We start from the raw sequence: 13,605 nt of genomic DNA, 5'->3' as shown, positions 1-13,605 counted from the left end.
TCACCTAACAAACATGGTGAATAAGTATACAAATATGTCAGTAAGCCCAAAAGGAAAGAAGATTCTAGACGCATGATACATATGCAGATCATCTTACAAACATGATATATACTTAGATCTTCTAACATGATGAATAAATACACAAACACGTCAGTAAGCCCACAAGGAAAGGGGATTTTAGACGAATGATGCGTATGCAAATCATCAAAAATGATGAATGAATACACAAACACGTCAGTAAGGAAATAAACAAACTTACTGAAGTACCTAAAATGAAACCAGTTTTAGCCACTGGAAGAAGTATGCTCACTTAAGACTCCTATTTTAATTTAAGGCTTTAAATTTTTTCACATTATTCATATCTCTTATAAATAAAGTTCATACTAGTGATTACAGAATAGTACGTATCTTGACCAAGGTCCTTCAACATAACATTTGACTTTGATGCCTTGTTTTTCGTATATATTGTAGATCGAAACATTTCTATAATAGGTCTTCATCTCTTATTATCGACTACAGTAACTTTAAACAAATATCATGCATTTAGGAAAGGGGTTATACTGTTTCTCTAAACACCACAGGAACCTTAGACAAGTGACGTACATCTTGCAAACAAGTCAGAAAATGCCACAATAACGTAGAACCCTGCAGTAGTCAGCCCAAAGAGGTAATAATCTCGGTTATCCTAGTCCCAACGGCGTGCTCGCTGGTGACTTCTCTAACTGGATGCTTATCTACCGGAAAGCGTCTGACCCTCCAACTGGATGCTTACTTACCGGAAACAGTCTTGATGAGGACCTCGAGCCCCCGGTTGTCATCGCGGTCATGGTAGACGCCTCGATGAACCCGGCCGAAGGTTCCTTCGTGTAGCAACTCCGTGATGTGCACCTGAGAGGGGGAGAAGGCAGAAGACGGGATCTCAAGTACGATGCTTCACATCGGGGGACGAAGACTTCGGGAGGAAAGGGAGCCCAAACAGAGTCACATAAAAGACTGTGTGATGCACAGGTTCCTCAGAAGGAATAGCAAAAATATGGAAGATTGTTTTGGAAGGGACGTGGAGTGACTCTTGGGAAAGAGACTTAGTTTGTACTGAGTATAGGCGCAGTGAATGAGCACATAGTTGGAAATGGTATTTGCATATTGGGATGGAACTCTGTTAACACGGGACTAGGAGAGCACATACGCTGGAGTATTGTGCGCTGATAAGCACGTGTAATTGTGTGTGTGTGTGTGTGTGTGTGTGTGTGTGTGTGTGTGTGTGTGTGTGTGTGTGTGTGTGTGTGTGTGTGTGTGTGTGTGTGTGCGAATGTGCGTGCGTGTACATGTGTGTGTGTGCACGCCAACGTGTGCGAATGTGCGTGCGTGTACATGTGTGTGTGTGCACGCCAACGTGTGCGAATGTGCGTGCGTGTACATGTGTGTGTGTGTGTGTGATACATAAACTGTCATTCCAGAGTCGAATTCCCTCGGGTGCCATCCAGCCAGGACCTACCTTCCAACGGTCGATGGCCAACTGGCGCATTCGCTCGCTCGGGTCCATCTGCCGGGGGTCTCGCCACGAGACCTGGCCGTCGGTTGGGGGAGGCAAGAAGGGAAGATGTGTTAGTGAGGGACTGGAGAGATGCAAATACAAAAACAAGCAAACAGATCGACAGACGGAGATAGACGAGTAAACAGATAAAGAGGTTGATACTCGTAGTCATACAGGCAGATGGATAGAGAGACAGCTCGTTAGATAGATGGACAGATAGAGAGACAGCTAGGTAGATAGATGGATAGAGAGACAGCTAGGTAGATAGATGGACAGATAGATAACTAGGCAGATGGGTAGACAGATAAGAGGTAGATAGTCATACAGACAAATAGGTAGGTAGATAGGTATATAGATAGATAGGTAGATAGATGGGATTAAGTAATCTAGTTAAGAAGTTTGCTAGTCTAGAGTTACACATACGCACCGTATGCGGAGCGTTATTCTAGAAATATGTTACTCTTCGTCTTGTATTGGTAATCCAGATGATATATTATGGTTAAGTCCACGTGACTGCAAGTTATCGTTTATTCCCGCAAGAGTTTACTGTACATGTCTGAATGACAAACACGGAGAAGTAAGTTTCGCTCCTCAAAGTTTCGTATAGGAAGATTCTCGGCAAATGGTGCGCGTTTCTTTCTAACTAGAACATAAATATTTGCGATCCATTCGATCCACGTCTGTGACCTTTAGGCTTTATTTTGGCTAAAGCCCGGCGATTTTATCGAGTGTCGAGGAAATTCTGGTACGTAATGGTCAGTTTCCTCGGTTTGCCCTCTTTCTGCTTCTCGTTACAATTTTGGGACATTTAAGGTTTTTGTTCTGCCTAAAAAGAGACGACATATGCTTTTTAAGATGATCTTTACGCAGTACAGGGTTGATACATTTTATATGGATCCTCTTGGTTTAACCTTTAATGTGTAATGGATTCTTCCAGACATTTAAGATTTCTGTTTTGGACGATACAAAGATTTACTCAGATTAGCAGACCACCTGAAAACTCAACAGTTAAACCATCTCTTATGTAACAGTTTACGACTCCGTTTAACGTTGCGAACTCCCCCTTATCAGGAGGATAGAACGGTGCCCCTTTCACAGGAATTTGTAGCGTGGAAATTAATGAACAATGCCCTTGGTCCAACTCGCTGGTGGCAGGATTCGAACTGCTGTCACCTCGACCTCCGCCGCAAGCAGCGACGCTCTAACTCGCTCGACCAGCGAGCATCCTAGTAGGGTGAATGAATCGAAAAAGCGCTAACCTTTATACGAGCAGATTTTCTGTACGACTGAATAAAATCGCACGGCGCGAGGCAAAACGAGACTCTAAAGGACGGCGCGAGTGGAAACGAATTTAGACTCTTCTCCATTCCCCCCCCCCCCCTCGAGAGGAGCCTCAGCGGAGCGAAATGTGGCAACTCATATAACACATCAAGCGGAGCTAAAAGCCTTTCGAAATCACTGCAGTAATAACGTCGGCGGCTCTGACGGAGTGGCGCACTTTGCTGACATTCATCTGGCCAACGCCGGCCAACGACATTCCGGCAAACGGCCGGAATCCCGAATGAAGACGATGGCTCCTCCACAAACCCCGGACGGAGGGAGGACACTCCCTCCCATTATTGTCTAGTTTTCGCTTTGTTTATACAGGATATTACATTACATTATATTATACTATACTTTATTATATTTTATATTATACTACATTATATCATATTATACCATATTACATTCCATTTTATTACATTGTATCATACATTGCATTATATTACATTATATTGTATCATATATTTTGTGTGTGTAATAATAATAAACTGTATATTGATATCATGGCAGCCGAAGGCTGTGTGTGTGTGTGTGTGTGTGTGTGTGTGTTTGTGTGTGTGTGTGTGTGTGCGTGTGTGTGAGAGAGAGATAGAGAGAGAGAGAGAGAGAGAGAGAGAATGTATGTATGTACCTATGTATGTACTCGTATGTACAATATACGAGTATCGACAGTTTGATTGAATAGCTCTACCTATACGCGATTCGAATCCTGGGACGAGCGGCACTATAGCAGCTCCGGCCTCGTGGTTGAGCACTTGGCTTGAAGTGGAATTGTGCTGCAGGGCCTAGGGTTCGAATCCCGTAAGCAGAGCTGTTCAACCAATACATAAGTATATATGTATGTACATATGTACAGTACGTATTTGTGTGTGTGTGTGTGTGTGTGTGTGTGTGTGTGTGTGTGTGTGTGTGTGTGTGTGTGTGTGTAAAGTATGACTTGTTTGCTCACTTTTCGGTACGGTAGCTGACTATTAATACCTGACTACAGGAAATAGGATGCAAGGGCTTACCAGTACAGTGGTCAACGAATGAAATAGACTTATTAACCATGTACTGAACGCTTAAACTATCGGTTAGACAATTTTATGGATGGGGATAACAGGTGATAATTGATATGGAACTACCTAGTGTAGGCCTTATGGCCTCCTGCAGTCTCCTTCATTCCTATACTAGAAATACCTTGAACAAAATCCACCAGGAATGACACTGTATCGAAAGTGGTAATTAAAAAAAAAATCTTAATACCTTCATTATGGTGACTGTGTGAGATAAGTACACTCATTTGGAATTCGGCAGAAAATTCTTCTCCAAACGTATTAATGTGCCAAAAAGGGGAGAAAGAGTTTCTGTGAGTATGTTGTTCAAATCCTGCCTCATTAACTTTTCATGAACCTGTGACAGTGTGTGTATCGGTAAACATCTCCATTTCATTTTCACCGCTGTCGCAAAAAGCGTATACAAGTAAATAAGTAATTAAATGAAATCAAACGGAATAAAAACCTTGCATCACCATTTATGGTACACACATTTTTGTAAATTAATAATCAATCGTGACTTTCCTTTTACTGAGACTCTTAGGCAAAGAACTACAAATGTAGAGTTGTATTTCATCTTTTCGTCTTGAATACATACTTTACCAATTTTGTTTTAGTCAGTGACAAACAATTTTAATGATCACTGGATGTGGTGAAGTCCCAAATATGTCTTAACCCATTCAACTCATGTCAGCCGCTTGTGGTGTAGATACGAAAAAGCGGATATGGTAGGCCTCGCGCCGGCCCGTACATCCGAATATCATCTGATGCGGCTTGACCGCGCGAGGACTGACGTCATATTTTTCTGGTGTTTGATCAAACATTTTGGTGTTTTATGATTTTTTGTTTTATTTGACCAAATGTCAAAAATCTTGAATAACGAATAACGAGGCCGACAACTCAGTCAATTCTGGACAGACTCTTCTGGTCTCGCGTACAAAATGTCTGAAAGAAACTGCCAGACAGGTTCCAGGAATTTCCAGAAAAGATGACAAGATTTCGGACTGATCACTTTCCAGTCAGTTTAACGATTTTGATTTTGCTGGAGCTAGATGATTTAATTCACCTTTAGAGAAATTTCTCGATCGATAAGTATTAAAAGATAAAAATTTATTTTGAGAATATGTTAAAGAACCACATTCCCGAGGGAGATTATATTCAGGTGAAATAGAGACTGTATCATTATTGTGATTTTCGAGAGAATAGAGAGATGAAGCGAGATAGAACAAGAAAGAATCGGGAAAAAGATGAGGAGGAAGAAGGGGAGGAGGACGAAAAGAATAGGTAGAACAATAAGTGACAAGACGTACGAAAGAATAGTGCAAAGAGGACATGGAGAGAAGGAGTATGTAATAAAAGGAGGATGGAAAACAGGGAGAGGCGAGGAGGAGGAAGAGTAGAATGAGGAGGATGAAAAGGAGGACGAGGAGGAGAAAAAGAGTGTAAAGAGGACGTGGAGAATAAGGAATATGAAATAAAAGGAGGGTCGAAATCAGGGAGAGGCGAAGAGGAGTAAGAGAATGAAGAACATGAAAAGGAGGACGAGGAGGAAAAAAGAGGACGAGGAAAAGTGAGGTGAGGAGAAGGAGGAGGAGGAGGAGGAGGAGAGGGAGGTTGGGGGGAAGGAGAGTAGGAGAAGCAATTTTTAAGAGGATGAAGAGGAATGAATCAGTAGCAGAGGGGTGAAAACGGAGAATTCCTTTATAAGATCGTGCGAGCGAATCCCAAATGCTCACAGGAGATAAATGACCTTTTCGGAAGTCAAGAAGAACGAGAACAGGGGGCAAAGGAAGGCGGAGAAAACAGAGGTGGAGGAGGAAGAGGAGGAGGGAGCAGAGGAAGACATTGATAAAAAGGAAGAGGTGGAGGAGGAGGGAGGAGGAGGAGGAAGAGACAGAGGAAGACACTGAGAAAAAGAAAGAGGTGGAGGAGGAGGAGGAGGCAGAGGAAGACATTGACAAAAAGGAAGAGGTGGAGGAGGAGGAGGAAGGAGGAGAAGGAGGAAGAGACAGAGGAAGACACTGAGAAAAAGAAAGTGGTGGAAGAGGAGGAGGAGGAGGAGGCAGAGGAAGACGTTGAGAAAAAGGAAGAGGATGATGATGATGATAATGATGATGATGATGATGAATTAAAGGCGATAGAGGAAGTGTAGGAGAAGGAAAAAAAGATTAATCAAAGTAAAGGGGGGAGTAATGAAAAGGACGAAGAGGAGTATACGGAGGAAGAAGAAGAGGAGGAGGAGGAACAGTTACAGGAGGAAGAGCAGCAGTAACATCAAAGAGGAGGAGGAAGGGAAGAGAGAGAAGAAAGAGAGGACAAGGGGCTATGTAAAGGAGAAGAACAGTTATGGGGAGGAGGAGGAGGAGGAGGAGGAGGAGGAGGAGGAGGAGGAGGATTAAAGGATTAGTAGGAAGAAGTAGAAAAAATAGAAGTAAGGGAAGAAGAAAAAAAGAAAAAGGAAAAAACGGTAAGAAGGTAACGAGCTTGAAGAAGACGAAAAGCAAGAGGAAGAGAGAGTAAATGACAGGAAAGGGAAGAGGACGAGGAGAAAAGAGGAAAAAGAAGATTCAGGAAAAAGGAAGAGGGAGCAAATGAAAAGAGTATGAAGATGAAGAGAAAGAGGACGAAATAAAAAGAGGAGGAAGGGGAAGAGGGCGAGCTAAAGAAAGAAGAAGTAGAGAAGAGGAAGAGAGAGAAAATGAAGAGAAATAGGGGAGGAGAAAGCAAAGGAGTAGTAAGAAAAGGAAGATAAATTGCAAAGTAAGAAATATGGACAGTAAGAACAGGAGAAAATGCGAGGTACAAGAATAGGGACAAAAAATGGAGAGATAGATAGACATACAGAGACAGAAACAGGGAAACAGAGAGAGAAAAAGAGAGAGAGAGAGAGAGAGAGAAAGAGAGAGAGAGAGAGAGAGAGAGAGAGAGAGAGAGAGAGAGAGAGAGAGAGAGAGAGAGAGAGAGAGAGAGAGAGAGAGAGAGAGAGAGAGAGAGAGAGAGAGGGACACAGACAAAAAAAGAAACATACAGAGCCTGAGAAGCTGAAAGATATATACAGAGGGCGGCATATTAAAGTACATGCCTGCAAATCAGAGGTACGAACTGGCATGAAAGCTCTTTCTGCCATTGTACACACTAAGAACAAAACATCGGGGATCCAAAAAGAGTTGTCCCAGACCAAAGACTCTCAGCCCAGAGCGGTTCGGGTCCAAAGACAGGATTGCCATATGACAAAGGACCCGAGACAGCCAGCAACACGACCCCCTCACCCCCCCTAAAAAAAAAAGTGATTTGTGAGCGGATTCAGAACCGCACATACATACATACAGATGGCGTCATTAACGAGTAATAATCGAACGCGTGAATGCAGAGGCTTTGTGAAATATGTATGATTCGTTATTCATTTCCTATATGTGGGTTTGGTGGGTGGGCGCTTTGCAGCGCATATCCGGTAACATACACGTGTGTATTTGTGTGCGCGTTTGCTTGTGTGTGTGATTGTGTAGGTATACGTGCATGCAACTGTGTATATGCATTTTTATTTACCTAGTTGTGTGGTACATGACTATTATAATTTGTCTGACTGACTATCTCGTTTCATATCTTATTTCATAGTATCCCTCGAAAAATCAGTTTTACGTAAACCATCCAGTGTTATTCTCAAACTCTCGAATTATCTAAGAAAATGAAAACTTTTCCAGTTACCTGGGAAAAACCTGTGTAACATCGCCATTTGGTATTAATAGGTTAACATAAAGTCGATTTCATTGCTTCCCATTTCCTGACGCTGATAATTGTCACGACAATTACGTCACAACGTTGTCTCTGTCGATGCAAATCTCTCATTCTGACAAGACGCCCACTCAGTCAATACAGTGACTTAAGTCATGAATTCTATTCGGACTGAGAGCAGGGTACTCTGAAAGGGTTAAAGTCACGTTTCGCGCGGGTCAATTATAATTATTAGGTTCCTACCACAGCCATTAATGACGGGTGACGCGCATCCTACTAACTGGCATCCTATTTGGATAAGCGCGTCAGTTATAGGTTCGGTTAAAATGATCAGCCTCGTACTTTGCAGCTCGAAGCAAAACAACCCCATTAAAGAATTAGTATTCTAGACAATCGTTTAACGATCATCGTTGAACCATGAACGATCATCGTTGAGCGATAATCGTACCGAGGAAAACGTGCCTCAACACAATACCCGTGTGAAGATGGTCATCGTCGATAGATTCCTCCTAGCTGGAATCCACCTCAAGTCCTAAACTATCATCGGCCTAAATAAAGTCCCATAACGACATTGTCATGTTAAAGGTGTCAAGACATGAACATTTGGATCAATAAACTCGGCCACCGAGACTCGAACCCTTGTTAAACATGAATAACACGAAAACTTCTTTCGAGAAGATTGGAATAACCAACTTTTCTTTCGTCACTGATAAATCTCGCAAGACGTTGAACTTATCTTTCCAGCAAATATTTATTTTTTCGTCTCCAGTGGCTTCTTGGTCGGGTCATGTGTGATGCATCAATTAATTTTCTTCAGAATGTCAGATCAATTTTGTATTTCATCTTCTCCCGCAGGTGTGTGAGGACTTCCGACTCGGAAGTTGTGATCATAATTAATTGAGAAACTTTCGGCATTTTTTGGTTTTCAACTTCCATATAGGCGCCTGTGTCTACATGTCTTACTTTGGCTGGTGCTAGACGCGTCTCGTTTCTTCATGACTTCAAACACTTTGCCACAGGTAACATTTTCATAAACTGTCGGTGGATTATTTTGCCCAGCTAAGAGTGGGAAGTCATTTATTTTTATTCATTTATTTATGTATTTATCTATTTCTTCGTTTCAGGGTATCAAGTCCGAACATAAACAGATCTATTTTTTTGACAACTGATGTAAGACTGCTCTTCTCAAAAGATGAGGAGACTTTTGGACACTGAGGAGGATCTCCATGACCTGCATGAAATAATTTCGGTGAGAAGTTGAATAGGTGTGTAAGACATATTATCCCTCCACAAGAAGAACGCGAAGAAGAAGAACGTGAAGAAGAAGAAGAATGCGAAGAAGAAGAACGCGAAGAAGTAAAAAAACGCCTCAAAACACATAACTGTGCTGTACACAGGATCTTGTATCTGGCAGTGATGGCGATAACAGACAGATTCTGACCTTTACGACGTATCTTCATCTAACACAGGATCAAAAATCATATAATACCGGGTGTTAAATGTCAGACGCCAACAACCTTGGCAAATTGGAAGAATGTTTTTCTTGTAATTCTGAATTTCAGTAAATGAAATAAAATCTTTGTCGGGGGACCTGGCCATGAAAAATATAATTTCATTTATAAATTCATTTACTTTTATTCATTTATGATTTCTTTTTTCCATTTACTTAAATATTTCTAGCTAAGAGCTTTTTCATTTTTCATGCATTCACTTTGAGAATTATTTCTTTATGTTCATCAGCAGCATAACCTGTGAACAAGCACTCTACATCCGGCTTCATTACAAACCAGAGGGTCACCATTAAATCTACTTTTTAATATATTTAGAAAATTTGCCGATAAAAAAATGAAATTACACCTGAAATTTTTTTGGGGGAATTTGGTAGACCTGTATTAAAAGATATAAAGAGGTTAATTTTATAATCTACACGGTATGCAACATATATAACCACACACACATTATATATATATATATATATATATATATATATATATATATATATATGTATATATATATATATATATATATATATATATATATATATATATGTGTATGTATATATATATATATATATATAAGTACATACATATTTAGACATGTATATATACTTGAATTAACATATGTATATAAAATGCGTACATATTCTTGTACATTCGCTGACTTTGTGGTTATATATTTTTGAAAACGTGTGAATATATCTGGATTTTATATAAAAGGAACGCTTAGATGACGTGAGAAGTGTTATCCAATGAAGATATCGTTTCTAAAAAACTTGGGCTAAATGAATCCATTATTGCAATACTTCCAGCTTTGCAGGAAAAAAAAGGAATTAGTCCAATTTCTCATACTCATGATTATTTCCAATAACGATTAATTAGCCACGTTCCCTGTCCTGCAAGTTATATAAGCAAGCAAAGAATGACAGTGGTGGTGGTGGTGAGTAGAGTGAGCTTCATGATGGGTTAGGTCATACTTACGTGGGAGTGATGCGACGGCGTGTAGTGCGAAGCATGGGAGTGACGTGACAACGCCGTGGAGTGCGCTGGGGAGTAAGGTTGGGAGTACAGTCCGCTGACGGGGGAGCTGGCGTAGTGGAGGGGCGTGCCCTTGGGGCTGGCGGTGGCGGGCTGTCGAGAAGGCACCACCGCGGGGGTTAGCGGGGAAGAACTTGGTTAGGACGAGCGAGTGGGGGGGAGTTTCCTTTCAAGGAGAGTTTTGGTGGAAGAGCGCAGACAAGTGAGGACTTGTATCAATGAGAGTTTTGTGTGTCTGTTTCTGGTGTTGCAAGTGGTGGGCCAAAGCTTTATGAAGTATTTACAAATGGTATTCCCTCGGCTGATGGACTTATTTATGCTAAGCAAGATAATGTGAAGTTGCTTTATGATACTGCACGCAAATCTCAAAATCATAGTCTAACAGAGCATAGTTTTGAATTGTAATACTATTCAACATTTACAAGCAAGCGAAACTACTATGCTTAATCATAAAAGAGGAAAGACATGCATAACATAGCATAATAAATGTATTTAAATCAAAATGCACATATGCATGCTTTGATAAATGCATAAATATAAACAATGTAATGACTATAAACACACAAACACTAAACCATAGAGACAAATGCTCACTTACTTAATTACACACACACACACACACACACGCACGCACATACACACACACAGACCCCCCCACACACACCCACACACAAAAAGGCACACACACATGGCACCTTTGACGTTTGCAGACGATGTGAAAAAGACTGAAAGTTATAAGAAATTATCTAGACAATATGTGTAGCGGCGTGGGAGAACGCTCCGAGAGCCATTTTATTTTTCTAACGCCAGAGATTACTTCTAAAATTAACCAATATTAAAACAGATGTATCTACGTAGAACCACCCCTGTGAGAGAGGTGGGGGTTAGAAGGAGATTTATATATAAATGTACGAGATATAAAGGCGAATTATGCCATTTTTATTTAATGACGCTTGGAGCGTTCTCCCGCGGCGCTAGTCATATAAATGTCTGGATCATTTCTAAATGCAAGACAAAGAACAAAGAAATGGGGACAGGAGGCAAGGCAAATACAAAAGAGGAAAACAAAAAATCGGGGAGCGTTGGTCATAGATGACTTTGCACAAGACAATATTGCACAAGACGTAGTATTGAAAAACATCAAAGTGTCTTTTGACTACATGGACGACGAGATAAAGAAAACAAAAATCGCAGGAACACTAATCCGACCTAGACTGAAATATGCAGCTGCGATGTGGTGTCCACACAAAATGAAGGATATAGATAAGATCGAGAAAATACAAAAATCAGTAACCATACTGTGTTTCGGCCTCTAAAAATAAACCATATAACAAAGACTCGAGGCATTTGACCTGTCAATTTATATGAGAAAGGAGAGAAGAAAATTACATGATTGGGGTCATTGAAAGGGACGGTTTGGGTAGGGAGAGGCTCGTGAGGTCTTTGGAAGAAATTGAAAAGACTATATTTGAATAATAGAAAGAAACACAGCTTGTACAGATGCGTCAACTCTTGGAATAGACCCGAAGATGATTTAGCTCAAATTGAGCAAATTAAAACCTAGTTTAGGACAAATGGAGCAAAAGAGGTGGAACCCTCCGAGCGTAGCTCCCTTCATGTATCATATAATTACGTAAATACACACACACACATACACACACTTGTTATTCTTGCATCACTCGGAGTGGACATTGGAGCTCTCTTGCAAGAAAAACAAAGAATTCTTTTTTGGGGGGGGAGAACTTAAATACCTATTTTGACAACACACAAACACACACACACACACACACACACACACACAGAGAGAGAGAGAGAGAGAGAGAGAGAGGACTATACTTGTTATGTTGTAGGCCTAAAAGAAATTACGTCATTCGCAACTGTTTTTATGAATTCTTAGTTAACCTGCTCGCTTGCCCAAATGTACTTCATGACATACTCCCATATTCGTACATCAGAACTAAAACTAGGATGACATAATTATCACATTCAGAAATGCAGATGCGCGTCACACCCATCCGATAGGATCCTTCACTTTTCTCTACAAAAGGTTAATAAATCAAGTACATCCATTTGTTCCCCCCCCCCACAACAGGAAAAAAAAAACGAGCAGCGTATCGCATTTGATGTTTCCAATATCTATCGCGGGGTGACGAACGCAAAAAACAATTGAAAAGCGGACCAATGGGGGGACGCTGAGCTCGCTTCTGTAGGTCTCGGGACGGGGACAAAAGGGTCCGGTCGAGGCCACGCGGGACTCGAGCCCGCCGGCCCCACACAGAAATTTAAACACGGGAAAGGTTAAACGCACCTTCATTTGAAACACATGAAAGAACCTGCGCGGTTTCCGCTGGGTTGGACTCATCAACAGGCTGTTCAATGCAGGACACGTGACAGCCTGTTGTGGACCTGTGTGTAGCTGTGAGCGTCCGTGTATGTGCACCCGGGCGGGTCTACAGTGGCAATAGTCAGCATTCTGGATGTACTTTACAAACTTCGGAGTTTGGCTTTAGAGAGCGCAGTTTTTGAATGACCGTTCACTGAGGGTAAATTGTATATCTATTTCATATAAAATAAAACAAAACAAAGAGAGATACTCGTACACACATACACACATACGTACACACACACACCTCTCATCTTAGCTCCTTGTGGACGCCGGGTCATACCTGTATCCCGCCCCCTGTTCTGGCTCAGAAGCAATGTAGCAAGACATATATATATATATATATATATATATATATATATATATATATATATATATATATATATATATATATATATATATATATATATATATATATAGATACTCTGGATTGAGAAGATTTGGGAGATAGTAATAAAAAGTTCTGACAACCAATCATCATGAAAAATCGTGTACTGCTGTGGCAAAACTCGAATAAATCGATAACGTCTATTATTGTTTAATGAATGATTAGTAGACAAAGCACCTGTCAAAAGATAGGTGCTTATCCTTGAGCTGTTAATATCTCAGGTGCTTATTCTTATAATGATAATATATTCTGTCTATTCGCAACTTATTTATAATCTATCGTAAATTAATCCAACCTAACCAAACCTAGCCTAGCCTGACCTAACCTGAGTTGAGGCGATCTAACATGGCATGACCTGAATTCACTTAACCTAACCTGAACTGACTTAACCTAACCTAACCTAACCTGAACTAACCTAATCTAACGATCCTAACTTATTTCAAAGCATGTGATCATATAGCTGAATGATACGATAATTGAATTATCCTTTAAATCTTTTTGTATTTAATTTTTTCTCAAAATCTACATTTTTTATCATTTAAAAACCATCTTGTGTATCATTAACGGAGAATAGGTGTTTTTTCATTATATTGTGTTTAAAACGGTTACCTAATCTTAAATTTAACAAAACTCAGATCCTCAATCTTAAATTGAGCAATAATCATGTGCTTATTCCT

General features: G+C 40.6%; 1 protein-coding gene across 8 annotated transcripts in view; it reads right to left on the bottom strand.

Moving 5' to 3' along the window:
• Positions 1–13,605, bottom strand: part of dnt (tyrosine-protein kinase Dnt) — a 581,353-nt gene that overhangs the window by 60,532 nt on the left and 507,216 nt on the right. For 5 of the 8 annotated variants that reach the window (XM_076199771.1, XM_076199773.1, XM_076199772.1 and 2 more), the window contains 3 exons: positions 10,101–10,250; positions 1,496–1,567; positions 777–888 (listed from right to left, as the gene is read on the bottom strand). In XM_076199771.1, coding sequence (XP_076055886.1) covers positions 777–888; positions 1,496–1,567; positions 10,101–10,250 — 334 coding nt within the window. The remainder of the gene's footprint in view (positions 1–776; positions 889–1,495; positions 1,568–10,100; positions 10,251–13,605) is intronic. The other 3 variants (XM_076199777.1, XM_076199778.1, XM_076199779.1) reach the window with 2 other exon arrangements.

Source organism: Oratosquilla oratoria, chromosome 16 (assembly GCF_046742065.1).
Source record: "Oratosquilla oratoria isolate Oo_2021 chromosome 16, ASM4674206v1, whole genome shotgun sequence".
Taxonomy (NCBI): domain Eukaryota; kingdom Metazoa; phylum Arthropoda; class Malacostraca; order Stomatopoda; family Squillidae; genus Oratosquilla; species Oratosquilla oratoria.
Note: the sequence above shows the minus strand (reverse complement) of the source record. Positions and strands in the feature narration are given on the sequence as shown.